This window comes from Stegodyphus dumicola, chromosome 8 (assembly GCF_044657685.1).
Source record: "Stegodyphus dumicola isolate Sdum_Otavi_A_Nest chromosome 8, ASM4465768v1".
NCBI classification, from domain to species: domain Eukaryota; kingdom Metazoa; phylum Arthropoda; class Arachnida; order Araneae; family Eresidae; genus Stegodyphus; species Stegodyphus dumicola.
Window position 1 is genome coordinate 169,834,210 of NC_140775.1, and position 20,244 is coordinate 169,854,453.

General features: G+C 31.1%; 2 protein-coding genes across 8 annotated transcripts in view; one reads left to right on the forward strand and one right to left on the reverse strand.

The window, feature by feature from the left end:
• Positions 1–19,387, reverse strand: part of LOC118193169 (citrate synthase, mitochondrial-like) — a 30,878-nt gene extending 11,491 nt beyond the window's left edge. Inside the window, exons 1-6 of one of the 5 annotated variants that reach the window (XM_035364213.2) lie at positions 19,166–19,387; positions 18,971–19,025; positions 18,561–18,611; positions 18,080–18,187; positions 3,761–3,958; positions 1,489–1,677 (exon numbers count right to left, since the gene is read on the reverse strand). In XM_035364213.2, coding sequence (XP_035220104.1) covers positions 1,489–1,677; positions 3,761–3,958; positions 18,080–18,172 — 480 coding nt within the window. In that variant the 5' untranslated portion in view covers positions 18,173–18,187; positions 18,561–18,611; positions 18,971–19,025; positions 19,166–19,387. The other 4 variants (XM_035364214.2, XM_035364212.2, XM_035364211.2 and 1 more) reach the window with 4 other exon arrangements.
• Positions 19,388–19,500: 113 nt separating this feature from the next.
• The window catches only part of Frl (formin-like protein), a 146,967-nt gene continuing 146,223 nt past the window's right edge, over positions 19,501–20,244 (forward strand). For 2 of the 3 annotated variants that reach the window (XM_035364208.2, XM_035364209.2), the window contains exon 1: positions 19,503–19,861. In XM_035364208.2, the coding sequence (XP_035220099.1) occupies positions 19,700–19,861 (162 nt within the window). In that variant the 5' untranslated portion in view covers positions 19,503–19,699. Of the gene's footprint in view, positions 19,862–20,244 lie in introns of all 3 variants that reach the window. The other variant, XM_035364210.2, reaches the window with a different exon arrangement.

The window sequence follows — 20,244 nt, forward strand, 5'->3', positions numbered from 1 at the left end:
AAGCTACTTTCACCTTCCACCCCTAAAACGACACACAAACATCTCATTTCTCGTCAGTTTTTGAAATCAGTGATGAGTACATCACAGTGAGTAAAAATCAGTGTTCATGTGTTGCACTCTGCATGTTTCTGTCTCTTCATATGTTGCTCTCTGTATGGAATTCAGTGACTCCAAGGATGAATGAAAATTGTTTTAGACATGCATGTCTATGGCTCATTCATGTTTCAGTCGATTGAAATTTTGAATTTTATCTTCATTTTTTTAAAGTTTTAACTTTTATATTAATCAATATTTTCCTATTATTTATTGCTCATTTACTGGTTATTACAGTTTCTTAAATTTTATGATGAAACATTTTATACCCTTTTGCTACTGTCTTAAAAATAGTATATGATATTATGAAAAGTCTTAATACTGTTGATCCCATAAAATACACAGTTATTAACTTTCAAGTACTTTTCTGTTGTTTTTCTTAAACTTCTGTTTTAGATATGAATTCTTTGCATGTTTACAAGATTCATTCAAAATCGCAACTACCTAATATGGAGATTTGACGAGTTGACTATTTTCTAAAATGCGCAAGAATAACCCATTTGCCAAACTGGCGATTTTTTGAAAACACACCAAACTGGCCCGTAATATCCAGTTATACCCAGATTTAAAAAAATTATTCACCTTAAATTTAATAAAAAAAACTATTATATAACAACATTTCTTTTCACACAATCAGCATGAAATACGACAAATAATTTGTGAACAAATCATTAGAAAATAGCATGTCATAAAATACTGTCTACTCTGAAATTTCCACGATTATAAATTTAATGAATATACAAATATTTTAAAAATGACTTAGTATAATAAATCAGCAATATATATATATATATATGACTTTTCTGTATTTATTCAATTAAATTGCCTTCTATTTCCACCATTCATGATCTCACAGTTACAGCCATTGCCATATTGAAAATTATCCGCGATCCTTCAGAAGCAGAACTTTCGTCTGGTTGATTTCTACATGGAACACAGCTGCAAACGAAACATTTTCGGAAAAGTTTCAAAATGTTCCTCATAGCCAGGACATCCGTTCTTCGGCTAGATGGAACATTTCTCAGAAATATTCCATTTAAACCAGTCCTACTAGAATCTCGGTTCTTGGAAATGTCCCACCTAGCTGCATGCATCACTAGATATGACAGGCCCTCAAGGGAACAAGTGTCATCATAAATTTGGTAAATCAATGAAAAAATTCTCAAAACATACACCATGAAAAGAAACATTTTTGAAAATATTAAATGTACACCTATTTTGGATAAGTTAATTAAAAACATGTTCAAGGTTAATTACAAAATTATTTTATGAAGAGAAAAATTTGAAATTATCAAAACATATTTTATTAAAACAAATAAAAATTAATTTAAAAGAAACAGCCAAATTCTGAATTATTTTAATAACAACATACTATTGTGAGTAGGAAAATATTACCTCCCATAGACTTGCTTTTGATACACCACTAGAATATGCTTTCAGGAATTTACTTTCAGTTTGACATGCCGTAATTGCAGCACTGAACTGAGACATGGGATGCAAATGGGAAGGAAAATTATTTAACATTGTAACAACATGAGGTGGTAAGTCAGCCATTTGTGCCCACTGTCTTGATACAGATCGAACCTAAATATAAGTACATAATACTATAAGTACACAACAATTACATGAATAAAATATTTTAATTAAATATTACAAAATTAATAATTAAATGAAAGGGAAAATCTATTTAAAATGTCTGCAGAATTAAACAACAGTATAATAAAATGATGCTGAATATATTTCTGATAATAACACAACATTTAACTGAAAGCTATCATGTCACAAAATTATACTGTAAGTATTTCAAATATGATCTATTTTCCTATTAATTAAACATATAAGATTTGGACTGTAACAAATACATAAAAGTTGCATTTATAATATACTAATAAAAGTCAATAACTGAGAAAAAGCAAAACATACAAATTTCAACTTTACTTCGACAATGAGGTCAAACAAAAAAGGACAATGCATTTTGAATGTTAATTTAATGTATTTCTTCATCACTCATTAGACATTCATTATGAAAAATACACTATGGTCTTAATTTTAAAACTTAATAAAATGTAATATATATATATATCAGTTATGAAATAATTGATTGATTTGAATGCATAAATTGCAAAGTACAGGAGTACTAAACTATGTACAGTAGTGCCTCACACAACGAACTTAATTCGTTCCATGAACAAGTTTGTTATGCGAAAAGTTCATTATGCGAAACGCGTTTTCCCATAACAATACACGTTAAAAAAAATAATTCGTTCTGTAGCATAAAATATGCTAAGATGACATAAAAAAAGATAAATTTTTTGTTATTATTTTTATTTAGATACATCTAAAAACATAATTTTAAAAAAAAACCACAAATTTTTTTAATTTTAAGACAGACTAAGTAGAGTCTAACGAATCTTGCACATCTTCATCCATTTTCTGCTTTTTGGCCGATGGTTTCAAGAAAAACCTGTCATTTGTTTTTCTCTTTTCTCCAACATCTGCCGGAAATAATGGACAAGAGTATCGGAGTAAAGATCGTTGATCCTGTTTGCTTCAGCTGAATCCGGATAGTGGGCATTGGTAAACTCCTGAACTGCTTTCCATTTGACCAGGATGTTCTTGATGTCAGCAGTTGGGATTGGTTGACTGTTTGATTGTTGCGCCTCGTTATCAGATGACGCTTCCCTTTGAGCATTGTCCTGTTGCTGGACCATAAGTGCTTGGAGCTCGTCAGTTGTCAGCTCTTCTTCGTGTTTGTCAATAAGCTCCTCTACATCCTCTTCCTCTACCTCTAATTCCAACCTTTGGGCCACTGTAATGATGTCCTTCACTACTTCTGTGTCATCAACTACTGCTTCTTCCTGGTCCTTCCACGAAGGCACAAGCATCTTCCAAGCAGAAATGAGAGTCCTTTGTGACACTTCTTCCCCGGCCTTCTGTATAAGTCGTATTGCCATAAGGACATCAAAACTGCCTGCAGTGCCTGCGCGGAAGGATGCAATACATCGGCAGCGACCGTGGAAGCTCGGGCGAAACAGTCGTGGAAGCTCGGACGAAGCAGTCGTGGAAGCTCAGGCGAAGCAGTCGTGGAAGCTCAGGCAAAGCGGTCGTTGAAGCTCGGGCAAAGCGGTTGTGGAAGCTCGGGCGACTTCGTTGTGTGAAACGAAGTTCATTGTATGAATCATGAAATGAAGTTCATTGTGTGCAGCGTTCGCTGTGCGAGGCACCACTGTAAAATCCTATCATTTTATCTCTGTTATTTGCAATGAGACTATTTCTTTCTTTCTAATTTTTTTTTGACAAAACAGCTTAAAAAATAGATAACTCCACAAAATTTAAAAACTTTATGACTGATTTGAATATATTTAACTACATATTATTTCAGTGTGTTTGAACGCCAACAAAAATATGATACATAGGGTACATAGCAATAATAAGTAATTTAGTATTTTTTAATGTTCATAAAATTTTAACATTTATTGGGAAAGTTTAATACTCACAGATTAACATAAATGTTTTAAAAATTCAGGAGATTTTTAACAATGGCAGATGAGCAGATTTATTTATTTATGCCAGAGTCTAGTGATTTAATATGGCACAAAAGTTTTAACCTTCATTATAAATATCTCAATCTTTTCAACAAAATCAAATTAATATAAAATTTAAATACCTGTTCTGCATTAGGAATGTCTTCAGTCAAAAGTAACCAAAATAATCCTTCAGGTAAAGGCTGTTCACCACCTGGAGCTTTAGGCAGTAATTTTTTTATCTGAGGAATGGTAAAATCCCGAAACTCAATTCCATCTTCAGGATCTAGATGTGAAGTTTCAGTGACTAGGCTCTTCATACCTCTCATTCCACCATAAACCTTAAAAGAAAAACACTGAAGCTCAAATTTTGTTCTTATATGTTAAGAACTAATTTTGATAATAAAATTGATTAACTGAATAATTTACTATGGTTTAGGACACCTCTGGAATTCTTTATGAAGAATATTTTTAAGGAAAAGTATTTTGCATATATGTCATGCATAGGGATAACTATGAAAACACTTATGCAGCTAGATGATTTCATTTTCAAGAAATAAGTGAGAATAAAATATCCCATGTTTTCATGGCTTTATTAATTTAACTCAGACATTAGTAAGCTTTTAACAACAGCACTGCAGACAATACTGTATTTACTCAACGTTAAGTCCCACTTGAATATAAGGCCCTTCTTACATTCTAGGATAAATTTTAAGAAATAAAAATATAGATGAATATTTTGTCTCGCACTAATTCTAAAAATATGAATTCAGAATTTCTTCAAAATAACTGTCACATTAGCTACATTTAGGAGTACTGTTAGTGATACAGAGTTACCTATTTGTTTTTAAGCATGTTATTGACCAATATAGTAGATCTAAACTAAAACAGCCAGCTAAAGAAGGGTTGTTATGCAATTTTATTTTCGAGTAAATACAGTATCTAAAATTATGACATCAAATACATGCAGAATGGGTGGAAGATGAAATAATGTATATACAACTTGCATAAAATATAACAGCTTCTTTTGGCAATTTCCTCTATGAGCATTTTAGTTGCCTTATTGTAATTTAGAATCTAAAATATCTAGAACTTTTTTATGCACAAACTGATGAACAAATGTTTGTCTACTTTTGCATTTTAATCTGTTCAGAACTGGGAAAAAAAAAAAAAAAAAAAAGTCTTATTCTCTAATGCCAGACACTTGCTCATTAACACAAGTTGGAAATGGTTAAACCCATTGGTCATTCTGATGTCTCATTACTGAGATCATTGCTCAAAGAACACCACAAAGAAGAGCAGATTGATATTGCACCCATTACAGGAGAGAAATATAGTGGCAGTGAAGAAAAGGTGGAAACCTAAGAACTAATGTAATTCCATAGATAACTGAATTACATGGCTATGATGAGCTATAAAATAAAAAATTGTATTTAAAATGCTTGATTTACAGCCACATGAACCTTTTAAAAAATGAAACAGGTCATGGTTCATCATGAAACATGAAATACAGTATGGATCAGATATTTTTTGTTAAAACGAATAAATAAGCAATAAATATCCACACATGGTACAGTGTTTTCTAGAAAAAAAAAAAAAGCAAAGATCAATATACAAAGCTTTCCCATAGTCTATTACTTTAAAACAGGAACTTCAGGGTCTTTTTCCACTGGGCGACATGCCTTGTAGCAATGGGAATGACAACTATGGCAGATGGTTGGTTCGAGGTAGCTAATTTTTTTCCCTCCATTCCATTTCCATTTAGCATCTTCTGCTTCATAAAAAGCATGCAAATGAAAGCCGATGTGAACTAGTCTCAAATGAAGTGGAGAAAATAGGTGCTTTCTGATGATGATAACAAAATGGTAGGGTAGAAATGGTCTTGAAGTGACAATTATAGAGAAACATACTACAATACAAAGTCTGTCATCTGGATGTCCATTACCCGGAATGATCTATAATCCGGGTCTCAAAGCCACAAACCTTTTTTTTTTTAAATGTGTTTACGCATGCAAGTTTAATGTTTATGCATGCGCGTTTAGCACAAAAAACGAAGCAACTTAAACAACTTACATTGGAAGAAATTTTTAATAAAGTAAACAAATAAATATTAAAAGCTTTTTTTTTTTTTTTTTTTGTAAATTTTGAAACCCTTTAGATCATAATTGCTCTTTATTTCATAAATTATGGTTTCATACTTTTAATTGTATAACTTCTGTATGCCATCTTACCAGATTTAAATTGCTGATCTATAATCCGGAAAAACCCTCAATCCGTAAGTCCCGACGAGTCCGGATTACGGACTTTGTACTGTATTATGTTCTAAGCTTTGTTCTCTTTTCTGCCTAACAACTTTCAATACATGGCTGTTATGAAAGGTAAACATTTTGTGAATTTTTGTCATGAGCAAGGAGGTGCACGATAAATTTTATAAGAACAAAGGGCTAATACATATATTTGAGATCTTGGATTTTTCTTGAAAATCATGATGATAAACATATTATTAACAGACACATAAAGAATTAAATAATTATCAAAACTCTATGTCGGAAGTGTGGCAATAACCAGCTATTAGTCAAGATAAATGGTTCAAAATAAACACAATTTTAAGCAACAAAGAAAAGAACATGATTCGATGAAAATAAACTGAGAATGTTTACAAATGGCATTTCTTATTTTTAAATATAAAAAACAAGATTTTTAATACAATTTTGCTAACAACTTTATGTGGCTTACGAAATCACAGACAAAATTCATAATAAAAAATTAAACAGTTATTTGTTTTGAAAGGCCTACAGGGGTTTTGTATTGCATTACATTGTAAGTACTGTATTGTATTGCTTTTTGTTATTACAGTATTTCAATTGTATTTTAACTAAAGCAAATGTGATTTACTAAAGCCTTCAATGCTGATTTCAAAATCGCAGATGCAAATGACTACAGTAAGAGAAAACAGCCGATTCCTAATTTCACAAATTTATTCAGGTTGGAAGGGTATTCTTACACCAAATTATGTCCTTCTTTTCTCGAAGCCTGAGAATAATATTCTTGTGCACATTTGCATTGAATACAACCCACCCTGTTTACAGAATTATTAAGCATAATTATTGTTCCTCTTATTCTTTGCCAATTCAGTATACCATTGTTTGAAACACTGGGGAAACTATTTGAATGAATGACTTCAAAAGATAGAGCATTTGCACATGAAGCTTTAAGGTTTCTTGATAAAGCAAAGAGTATGCATTATACAGGGAATATACCTAATATAGGAATATATAAAAATTAAAAAATATAGTCTGAAATTAAAAGTGCGTGTCATACACTGGTATGCAGTATACACTGTTATAGACCAATCTTTTTTAAGACATTCACATTCATTTTATCAGTCAATTTCATTTCTTTCTTACACTTAAAAGACTTTACTAGGAAATTCATTTTCATTACACATCTCTAACACAGTCTCTTCCTTTTGTTTGAAGTCATAAAAATATGGATGGTCACTAATACACATACAAGCAATTTATTCAAAGTCAGCCGTACAGAATATATTTAATATACATACATACAAGCAATTTAATAGAACATTGCATTTATCATTTTATTTAATACAATTCTGCAACAAATTTGTTTAAAAAACATACAGAAATACACCCAAAATGTATTTTGAACACAGACTTTCTAATCAGCAAATTTTAGCAATTGCTGCTGGTAATGTGGCAAACATATTGTTGCACGCATACAGGTTCGTAATAGATTTAATGCACAAGTCTGATAAAAGGTTAATAAAATTTATTCTTATTAATATATATATATAAATGGGTACTATTCCATTTTGAGGACTGTAAAAAAATTGCAGCAAAAATGTATGCGCAAAAGCACCAAATCTAGCAAACACGCCCATTTAACAGCACGCTAAATCTAGCGTACGTGCTGATTTCAGATAGCTTAAGTTTATATAGCTCTATTTTTCTTAAGACGGCATTGAAATGCTAGTTTAATTTTTAAATCCTTTTTTGATATCGTATGGATTTAATAATTTGGGAATTGCCCATGACAAAAAGTCTACAATAGAATTTTGGGTAAAGTTCAGAATCACCCACTGCTTGACGCATTTTTAAGAATTGCACATACTTGGTATCCATGTACACATTGACCTATTTTCACTTAAAAAAATCTCAGAATTGCACAAAAATGGCACTGTGCACCCTTGACTTTATCTTTGTACACATCGACCTATTTTCACTAAAAAGTAAAAGAAAATGGACAAAATTCCAATTGTTTTTACCCTTGTAAAAAGCGGCAAACAAATAAGTGGGTGATTCTGCACTTTACCGAGAATTTTTTCAAAGAAAAGGCATCATTCATTTTAGAAAATTATGTTTGAACAACCAACGAGATGAAATTATGCTTTAGTGATAACTCGGTAGCGAAATACTGATGCAGACATCCATTCAGTTATGTTCAGCAATTTTTATATAAATTATAATAATGATCTGAAATAGTTATTTACTCTTATGCTTTCATTCAGTCATGTTTAGCCTTATTTTATATAAAGTATAATAATAAAAAGTACTATATGAAATTAACTTTTCATCTAAATTAAAACATCAATCTTGGATAGTAATTTGCTATTATACTTCCTTTCTTGCGTTAAGGTTGCCACAATTATTTTTGGCAGCACTGGCATCAACAACAGTTTGGCGATTTTTACGGTCCTCAAAACCGAATAATACTTATATATATATATATATATATATATAATTTAAAGTAAAGTAAACAGAACAAATGATAAAAGACCTATGCGATCAAAAACTTTTCGCATTGTGCTGCAAAATTTAGAAAAAGGTTAAAAGAAAAATCCTAGTTCGTACGCTAAAAAAAGCTGCTGAAATACTGTGGTTCCGTGAAAACATTAACATAAGCAAAATTAGTTGCAATTAAATGTATTACAAGAGAAAAAAATACACCATTTGAATATTTACAAGTAAAAATCAATACGCTAAACTAATTAAGGTAAATTTAAAACTTTAGTAAAAGTACTAAGAAATTATTTGAGCAAAAATATAAAATATGTATAAAAACTAAGAAGCGGTAAATGGCAGATTAGCTTAATTCGAATCTCATTAAGGCACATCAGGGGAAATTATTTTTTAATGAATTTTGAATCAAGTTAACTCCATATCGTATTTCGCTGAAACAGACAATTGAAACTGTACGCGAAACATTTTTTAATGAATTAAAAAAAATTGTCAATATCTTTAGTCTCAATTCTCTGTTCCAATTTCCCGACGCGTCTGCTTGAAGAAACACATTAAGGAGTAATAAAGACAATAGATAATGGAATGGTAATGCCAATGTACAAAATAAAATAAATAGCGATTTGCTATTAGTCAAAATATACAAGATTTTACATACATAACAGAATGCTGGAATTTTCTTCAGAGATATTCGTACAAGCGTTCACAGTATCACGCAATATAATCAGTAGTTATACTTCAAACTACTAAAGATGTTAAAATACGATGCAATGCAAAGAGAAAGATAATCTGATTTCATGCTGAACTCGCAACAATAACAACAGCAGCTAACTAAACAGCTGGAGCTGAGATGTTTTTTCTCTGGCATTCAGGGACGAAGCTAAAGTTTCCAGCGCCCGGCGACAACTGAAGAATTTGCGCCCTTTTCTGTATGCCAAGAATGGAAAACATTTCATTAAAAAGTTTTGTAGCATCAATTTGGCACCCCTTGGATGGTATACCCGGGGACAGATGTCCCTCCTTGCCCCAACCTAGCCATGCCACTGCTGGCATTTTAAAGCTTTCAATTGGTTGCAAGAAATTTCTAATAATTTCTGCTTCTTGAGATTTCTGGAAAGCAATGTAATGTGAAGAAGATGTAATTACAGTTACAGCTAACATAGTGCTCAATTACATTTATTCAATTTGAATACAAATTACCAAAATGTCCATTTATTCAACGTTAAATGCAAGTGCTCCTACATTTTTGTTTTCCTGGCATAGCCTTCTCTTAAAATTTGTCTTGCACTGCATTGCACGGGGATATAAAACAATTATAATTATGATTCCACTAAAATTAGCTTAATTATGATTCTACTAAAATTAGCTATCTACAAAATTTGTAACAATATTATCACAGCTAATATGATGCCTGAATGTGATGAAATGATTCTGGCCATATCAGGCTGCTGAGTAGGACTCCAGGATAACCACATAAATTTTAAGGTGAATCACACATACAATTTAACTCAGATGTAACTCAACTTAAAATGCAGAGTTTATCAAAATGGAGAAATAAAAAAATAGGAAAAGCACAGCAGCATGCAGACAGCTCTCTAACAGATTTCAGGTGCCATAAAGGTATTACAGGTGATGAAAATGAAAATTTTACCTACATTTTTATAGCTACCAAAAAGTTTCTGGCCTCGTAAATTTTAATTCGGTCTCAGATAACGTTATGTATTGAATATTACTTGCACAAATTGTTCTACACTTACCATTCATCTTCGAATTCTTTAAATAACTAAACTGACTTAAATCTGTTTGCTTACTATCTATTTTTGGGTAAGCCTAGATAATGCTGCATAAATCATAGATGTTGCTTATTTGTTTTATGCTTAGATATGCTATTTTATGAAGTATTATTGGCTACACCTCTTTCTAGAAGCAGGCTATAGTTATGCATTAACTGATTTAATATCGAATGTTTATATGGTCATTATATGAAATAACAGCCATTGGGGGAAGACCTTCAGCCACCTTCAACGTGGCTACTACTAAGGCTAGAAGTGGTGGTCACTTTATTAAGAAGGCACCTAACAGATGGCCTTTGCCTCATATGAAGGGATGAACAGTTACAACCATACCTTCTCCAGGATTCGAGCCCGGGGCCTCTGGTATCGCAGTCAGCTCTTCTAACCACTAATGACACCAGATAGCAGTCTGGGTGGCTTGTTTGAAATACATTGGAACCTCGAGATACGAGGAAAATATGAGCGAAAAACTTGTCTCTAAATATGAGCACTGACTTGGGTAACGAGCAATAAGCCAGGCTGTTGATAAGCGTAATGCCATTTCCCAATCCAGCTCAACTCAGACAATCCTCTCATCAGATCACTCGGTGTTCTTTGATCTATGTGATTGTGTGCTTGCGAGTCAATTGTTTATTATGTTTAACGTGAAAATAATTATTTCACAATGCCTCCCAAGAAGATTGTTGCCTCAGATATTGCTGCAAAGAAAAATAAGGAAGCCATGGCCATTGAAATTATGAAAGAAATCATAGATAAACAAGTGTGGTGTAAGAGTTACGGAATCGGCAAAGACTTACGGTCTTTCAACATCAACAATTTGCATTATTCTGAAGGAGCAGAAAGAAATTAAGAAACTTGATGTAGCCAAGGGAGTTACTGTTACTTCCAAGCACCATACAAAACTCCTAGAAGATGTTGAGAAGCTGTTGTTGTGTGGATTAACGAGAAGCAGTTAAAAGTTTGGTGTCAGTAGCTATTACGAAGGTAAACTACGGTTATATTATTTACCAGTGTTATTTATTAGAAAAATTGATTTTTATGTTGATATTTTTGGGGGTGTGGAATGCATTAACTGGATTTCCATTATTTTCGATGGGGAAGTTTGTTTCTAGATACGAGAAATTCGCAATATGAACTCAATGTTGGAACGAATTAAACACGTATCTCGAGGATCCACTGTATATAGCTTCATATTTGAAGCAAATTATATTTTAAAAGAATAAAAATGTTGTATTTATAATGTTATTATTGTCACCAGTTAACACAGTGAATTAATACTCAAAAGAGCATTATTAAGATTTTCCAAAATCTTGAAAATATTAAATGAATGATTTAAAATTAATATCCATTAATAATCATTTAGCTGCTCAAAATAAAGAAAAGAATTCTTTGGTTTAGTAACTGTTTATGAATGAAAGTTTTAATATGGATATTTTTTAGAGATTGGAGCAAAAAGGAGAGGACTGAAGGTTAGTTTTATAATATAGTATTATTGGTTAATGTGAAGTATTGAGAGAATGCTAAAATTGTTGATTTCATTGTTAGGTAATGATTTTAGTTTGGTAACCTCACTTTTAACATTAAGTCATGATTCTGAAAAACCTTATTTTTTTTTTAACTTCAGTCAATGGAGTTGTCGGATAATATTTTGCTCTTGTTCACTTTTAAAAAACATAATCCCTCTTTTGATTTCATCACTTTTGGGCATACTCTAAAGTTTCAACTATACTAGAGAAATCACGATACCAAGAATGTGTACAGTGCTGAATTTGCAGTTCTCTGATTTTTTTTAAAGTGAAAACAGATAGCTATGTACAAAATAAGAACAACAGTAATATATCATATATTAAGCAGGATGTTTAATATATCATTTTCATATTTTATATTTGTATTAATTGTACACTGTATTTTTAATTACCCATTTTACATTTTACATTAACTTTTTGAAAGCATCATTTTTTCATTTTAAACTGCAGTTTTAATTGCTTTTCTTTTAATATGTTGATAAAAGTTTTCCGAATCATGATAAATATCAATAGCTTGATGATCTTTTTAACCCTTTGACCACCGAATTAAAAAAAAACACTCCGTTTTCCATCCAAGTGAACAAAATATGTCATAAATAAGTTAAATTTACCATTTGGGATTTTTTTGACAAATAGTTTTCAAGCCAAAGGGTGGGACATGGTGGGATACATATGTCCCACACATAGAGATCAACTTAGTATAAGCACACCTATTATTCTGGAAAACTTCATTATATGAAATAAATTTACATAATATGGTACAGGGTAAAAAGCATTCTTTGCATAACCCATAACCCAACATTACATATCGGGCAACTGATATTTGTTCTTTTCTCCATATTCATTTGTGTACTACGAACACAACAGCGTCTTCATTTTCTAACTATTGCATGATGATCCCCAACATTTAGGAGATTCAAAGTACTTTTTAACCCAGCAGCAATTAAAAAAAATTAGTAGGACATACATGTCCTGTAAACTCTTTCGCCGTCCTCTCCTGTTGGCGAAAATTTCTACCCAGCGGACCTTTGTTTTTCACAGTGTGTAATGTTGTTTCTCTGTACATACACAACTTTCATAGTGGATGATTGTAAATGAATACAGTCAAAAAGTCGTTAATCTGGACTCGTCGGGACTTCGGTGATTCCGAATTATCGATTTTTCCGGATTATAGATCATCATTTTAAATCTGGTAAGATGGCATGCAGAAATTATAAAATTAAAATATGAAACTGTAATTTATAATTTATGAAATGAAGAACAACTATGATCTAAAGGGTATCAAAATTTACAAAAACAAAACAAAAAAAAAAAAAAAAAAAAAAAAAAAACCTTAATATTTATTTGTTTACTTTACTAAACATTTCTTTCAATGTAAGTTGTTTAAGTTGCTTTGTTTTATGTGCTAATACTTTCTTTTTAATTCTATATAAACAGACATAATTTCTTGTTCAGTTACAAAGTTTCGCTGTTCAAGTCCTGTAATTGCTGTGCCAAGAATACCGATTAACTTGTCAATCGAAATTTTTTCATTTTCACTAACCTCTCTGTCACTTTCTTCATGCCTTTATCCATTTTTTTCAGCAATTCCACTTTTTGTTCGATGGACATCGAAACATACTTTCACTTTGTAGATCCTTTGGGAGCTCCAGCATCGGAAATTCTACTTGACATAATCGAAAGTTCAAGCTTACTTTTATAAAATTGCTCTAACAGTCTACAAAAAATAATAAGCCGGATCCAGTTCATAACACAATCTGCAACATTAACTGAAATAGATGATTAGATAATTTTAGCTTATACCATCCGTTACACATTAAACGCGCATGCGTAAACGTATTATGCACTTGTGCACATGCATATGCGCAGTCGGAAAGGTCTTACGCGCATGCACATGCGTCAATGCGACGCATGCGCTGAAAGTTTGTAGCTTTGAGGTCCGGATTATAGATCATTCCGGATTATGGATGTCCGAATTAACGACTTTTGACTGTATTAAGTAAAATTACAAGGAAATAAAGCATAACAGAAAAGTAATAATATCTGCTTATTTCTAACAGCAGGATTAATTTGATAACATTTGATCCAGGTGATCCACTCCTTCCATTTTGTTGTTGTAATATTTAACAATTATTGGTTTTTTTACAGTTCTTTTCCGTGTTTCAACATCAATCATAGAGTTATTATGGACTGTACTCATCAAACGTATATCCTTCTGCTCTTTCCAATTCACAACCTCATTTTTCTCTTTTTCTGCTGAGCAGACATTTAAGATCTCTCACTGTCTTATATCTTATGTAAAATGGCGCAAATATTCATAAAACCCATGGGGGGGGGAGGAATTAAATTAGAAATAGAATGCCTGATTAATATTGCCCTCTAGGAGGTATTAAAACAAACAAAAATAAAACCTCAAACAAGTAAACATTTAGAAAGTGTTTTAAACGTTTAAAAGTTTTAAAATGTAGAAGAACGCTTGAAGCGCATTACAGACAATGAAGAGGTTAATAGTCAGAGGGTTAAAAAGAAGAGTAGGAAAACTTCAAACTTGCACCCAATAAGTAAATTTTACCTTATTATTTTAATACATCGAGTTTGCTTCTGTAATTGCACTTGCTATTATATTTCCTACTCGAAACACTGCATAGTATTTCAAATTTGTAGTTTTTATTTTTTTTAGTTTCCTTATTCTGAGAAATAGGATTTTTTACAGTTATGAATGGTAATATGCATAAACAAGAATATGATGTCATTTAGGAATTTTAGAAACAATGAAATGAAAGCTGTAAATGACGTTCATATGTCAAGGGGGAAGACTTACTATTTCTTAATTAACTGCTTGGCTGATTATTCCAAGTTATCTCAGATTCGTATATATTGCAGTTAATTATTATCCTGAGAAAACTTGGTTGAAGCAAAATTTGTCAGTGCGATTTGTTTTATCACAGTTTTACTGAGCCTGGAGGAAATGAAAGAAAATATTCAGCTTTGATTGGCAGTCTGCCACGTTTTGTTCATTTGATGGTTCTTTTGGTGGGACTGGTCACATATTTTCCCTATTGTATAGAATACGGCAGCTTGTGGAATATATAAAGAAGAATAGTTGCACTGAAAAAAGTTAAAAATAATGGCGATGATGCAAGATAGCGAAAGCAATGATTTTTCAGATAGTGATTATAACCTCAAGGCATTTTCCAGATGTTATTCCTGTTGAAAAAAAATCAAATCCAATGAGACAGTGTGCACCCATAAGAGATTCAAGAGGTAAGCCAGTAAGAAAAGAGACCAGATACCAGTGTACAGAATGTCAGGTGTCACTTTGTGTTGTTCCGTGTTTGAAAAACTTTCACACAAACACTAATATTTAACTTTTTCCATCAGTTTACTATTTGAGATAACTCGGGATAGTAAACTAATATGCTTTTACATCTGTAAAAAATTAAAAATTCAACTTAAAACCTACATATTTTGTTTTGTTTCGTTTCCTTGTATTTAATAATAAAATAAAAAAAAAAATATGATTATTTTTTGCAATTTTTTTTCAAAAAAATTTGTAAGGGAAGCAGTTAACTGCTAACTTGATATTTTTATTAATAATGAAGATTGTCTACTTAATATTATGTAGGGAATTGTAATGTGTAGTAATAAGGTCAGTTTGTGAAAAGGGTGCAACTAAAATGTTCCATGATATGAATTTAAACTAAAAAAAAGTTTTTATTTTTATTATTGCAAAAGTTTAAACACATATTTGAAAATATTGAAGTTCTATGGTATGCGAGACTGCAACATTATTTACCATTTTAATAAATGGTAGAACTGAACTATTCTATCATGTTAATTTAAAATAAACAATTTATTCTGCATATTTTCAGTAAAACCAAAGCTTAGCTTTTGTTAGAAAAATAAATTTAAAATAAAGAGTTTAATGTTAATTTAGAATAAGAAGCAACTGATTATTGCTATTTTCAAAAGAAAATATTAAATTAAACACAGTATAATATGCAAAAATACATTGTGATGCCACAAATTTAGTCCCACTCATTTATGACTTCACCAAGTTCTGTTTTGGCAGTTTTGCTTATGCAGCGCATTCTGAGCTTTTATCCACTTGCAATAAATTCTTATATCATTATTTTTCATACTTTCCCATATATCTGGAAAATATTTAAATAAATTTGGGTACTTTTCCGTTTCGCCGGCGCAAATCTCGCCAAGCAGACTTTATTGGCGACAACATACAGTATAGACATAAAAAATATTAAAAAATGCTAGTTCTAAGAATTCTTTTTTTGAAGGCATAAACATTTTAGTATCGCTTAAAATTTTATAAAAAGCCAATAAATAAAGGCAATAAATTTGTAAAAAGACATTAATTTAGGAATTTACTATGCTTTTTCATGGTTCAACATCCTGATTTGCCGGTTCCTATCACGTGACCCGAAGCGATCTCATCTCACGTAAACTACTCTACAAAAATCTAATGCTCTCAGTAATGATCTACATTAATTTCAAGTTAAATCTTAATTTGGAACTCAAGTTTAAATGCAAGAAATATTTCTATTCGTACAAATAGCTTACTCAGAAATTATGTAAAACTGCAGTGCTTTACTTCGCTAATGCTTTCTCATTAGAATTGATGAATTTTAACCCTTGACTTTACCTTTTCTATATTTTCGGCTTCGGGTAAGCGATGTGATTGCATCCTAATTGACTTAATTACTGAAAATGGCCTTAGACATAAAACTGAACTATCTGATAAAAATTCTATGTAATATATGCCAGTATTGAAAGAAACAATCAATCTGATAAGAAAAAACTGCGACTTGTTTTGAAAATGAGGTGTAAAAGGTTACCCAGCGAGAATATTCCGTTCGGCATCGGTTGTACCATTATTGGCGACTTTATCGCTTGCGCCGGCAAAACAGAAAAGTAACTAAATTTGTTTACAATCAGTGCCTCCTATATAAAAGATACTATTCCAAATTCTCCTAATGGTCCAGATGTGACAACTTTTTATCTTCTGACTAACATGATTTGCTTTAATGCTTATCCCTTTTCTATTAGAATCAGTAATTCTCCAGCGTTTTCTCTTTATGACTCCTGACAACACATGGGCAAAGAACATTTAAACACCTGCTCTGCACTTCATAATTTTTACTCTGTCACCTAGAATTACTGGGAAGCAAGTCAGCTAATGGCTTAAGTATCAAAAGCCAAGCATTTGAAAATGAATAAATAATCATTATCAAACCTTTTATAATTTTTGCTCTTCCTTCTAATACATTGTATGCTTTTCTTAGTAGGGTTGCTATAGGCAAATATTTGTTTAGGGAAATCCAAATTCATCAAGTAAAAAAGAATTAGCCAAAATAATGGCTTTAACTAAAAAATAATCATTTTTCAAATATTTTCATACTTCTGTTGCCAAATATATAATGTTTAAAGATACTCCATTTTTAAAGTGGTCACTACGTACACCTTTTGTATAGTTTGGTGAATAACATTTGTGAATCAAATAAAATGCACATTACAAGTTTGTTGGTTAAGTTTGCTGGTAAAATCCTAGTATACGGTGCAGCTTTGGTGCGATTTTGAAAATTATCAGCGACACCAAAATGACCCGTTTAACTACTCATGGTATATGTCCTGTTTACTGCTCATCATAAAGTCGCCAAATCCCTTGTGCACTGGATACTAGGATTAAACCAGTTTGCTGATTTCAATGACAAATGGTGATAGTTGCTTTAATAAGAAAGTACCCATTTAGGTCTTATTATTTATACTAATGGCCAAAATTATTTTAAATATAAATTAAGCAATATTCATACATATCCTATTATAATTTAAATAAAAACAACTTAAGGTGGATATTAACTGCAAGTTTAAATGTAAGTTATAATACAGATGTGGCAATAAAACTATCTTTAATTCACCATTAATCAAAGATAATATAAGCATATACCATCTAGAAATTTTTAATACCTAGCTAATAAAAATCAAAAGTGTATTTGAAAAGTAAATTAAAATCACTTTAGACAATGTTTTAAACCTTGCAATAATAAAAAAAAAAAAAAAAAAAAAACAGCTAAATATACTCAACTACATCAAGCAAAAAAGATTGGCTGGTTAACATATCACTGAAAAGGTGGGTCAACTGATAGATTGCTGAAGATATGAATATAATTCTCCTTTTCACACTCTTATTTCCTGTTATATGACACTCAAAATGCACTACTAATTAACATGCATTTTAATCACTAAAGATACATTAATGCTTCAATTTCCACTTGATTCTATTATTCAGTATTAAAAGCAAGTATCTTCCCGATATGAAATAACAGTGCTTTTCAAATAGCTTTAAAAGCCAAAATGCTGAATGTACTAACCTGATCAATTGTTATCTCTCCAATTACTTTACTTCCATAAACTTCTCGAAACTCTTTAACTTTCTTTTGATGCTCCACAATTGCTTTTGCCATTACAGACTTTAGATCCTAAATTGAAAAATTTCATTTCACTTAGATCATACGCAAAAATTTTGTGTGCTTTAGTATTATACACTAATATTCTGAATTTTCTAAACATAACAACATGTATATAAAAACTACTTAGTTAAAAATTAGTTATATTATTGAAATCACAATTAATATTTGAAAAAAACAGACTATTTTTTTTTTTCAAAAATAAATAACAACAATGCATAAAATTTACAGAATTTTCTGGATACTATAAGAAAAAAAGTAAGTTTCTTCTAAGAAAGTGAAGAGAAGAAAAATTTGCATTTGTAGCAGAGATTAAGAATACACCATGCAATTTCTTTAAAATATTTTTAATTTCAAATTAATTATATCTTATAAATCCACTAACCGTAGTATCTGAGGTATTTCTTGAACATATTGTGAAGAGAGGCCCTAGACGCTGAAATTAAATAAAACGTGATTTCAGTATAAAAACACTGAAGAAAATACACATAAACCATTTTATAATAAGTTAAGAACATAAACGCGAAAGCAATATAGACTATTTTATTTACAATTTTAACATAGTATCATTTTCTGTTACCCCCTTTTTACCTTCAAGTCCTTAGTATGTGATAAAACCGATAAGAATTTACAGAGAGCCATTTTTAGAAAATAACTTGACTCCTTAGATGAAAAATAGTAAACACACAGTACAGTATGCTACATTCAACCACGCCAACGATTATCAAAAGCCGATCACTCGACGTCCACGAGTTCTCTCGCCGAAAGAGATAAGGTAAATAAACACTTTCTCACCTATATACATCTTGATGAATAGGATTAAATTACTGGAGCAGCTACAGTTTTCTTCCTAGAGAAACATAGAAATTATTATGAATATTAGATGGATAAAGAATATACAATTTAAAATGATATAATCAAAACAATATGAAGAAATTAATTTTAAAATGTTATAAAAATTACTGATGGAAACATAAATATATATCCCACATAATCTATAAGCAGTTGATTTAAATGGAAACCGGTTTTCACGACAGATGACTCAAGCACACAAAAAAGAAAAACAAGCTCGGTTAAAATTTAAAACCCAGTCAATGTTTTATAATTTTTTATTTCATATTAATTAACATTAGTTAATGAAAGTAGAATACGAAAGGTAGCTTTGATAAAGGTACAACATTGTTAAAAGTGTTTTTCTATAGCTTAAAATCCGTACGTAAAAATGCAAAGCGGATGCTTATTTTAAAATGAACTGAAGTGAAATGTTTGTGCTTTTCTAACGCATGCGCTTTATGAGTATTACTCATTTTTCTGACATCAGATCAGATTATTATTGGAAGGATATTATAATGCATGAATGAAGGGGTTGTGATGTTTGTGTCCGGTATTTTCAGGGATTATGAGTTCCTCGATTATAAGTTGTATATATGTCGTATATTTAAATGTGTATAATGCCTGTGTTTGTCACTTGGAGTGGAAAACTTGAACACTAACTAGTATTCGGCATTTAAAAAAGTGTTGCTTATGGTGATCGAACTGCCGAAAACATCTAATGCCAGGATGGGCAACGCTGGGTCTTCTCGTCAGAGTACCTGTCATCAGAGAGTAAAACAGTATCCTGTTGACAGCATGAAAATGCCCATGCCTGAGCAAAATGAGTTGGAAAAAAGATTTACTAAAGTTTTGGTAAGTCACTCTCTCTTTATTTTGAAGAGTATGTGGCTTGAGAGAAATGGGTGTGATCTTCGTCAACATTCAGGGAGAGAATAAATGATAAAAAGTTGAAGTAACATATAATTAATACATATTAATCTAAAACATTTAAGAAACTTTCCTATTAAAATATTACATACTTTTTAAATATTCAGATGGAGACTTTAATCGTGTGTTGCAGAATCACTGCGTTGTTTTGGTATTTAAATTGCCGGTTTTAACGATTTCTAAACAAGTAACCATGTAAATGTTGATAACGTTAAATTAGGTGGAACTGCCCATATTTATATTTGAAGTTGTATAGTTTTCCGTAGCTTTATTTTTGCTTTTTAAAGCAGTTTATTTCATTACTTATT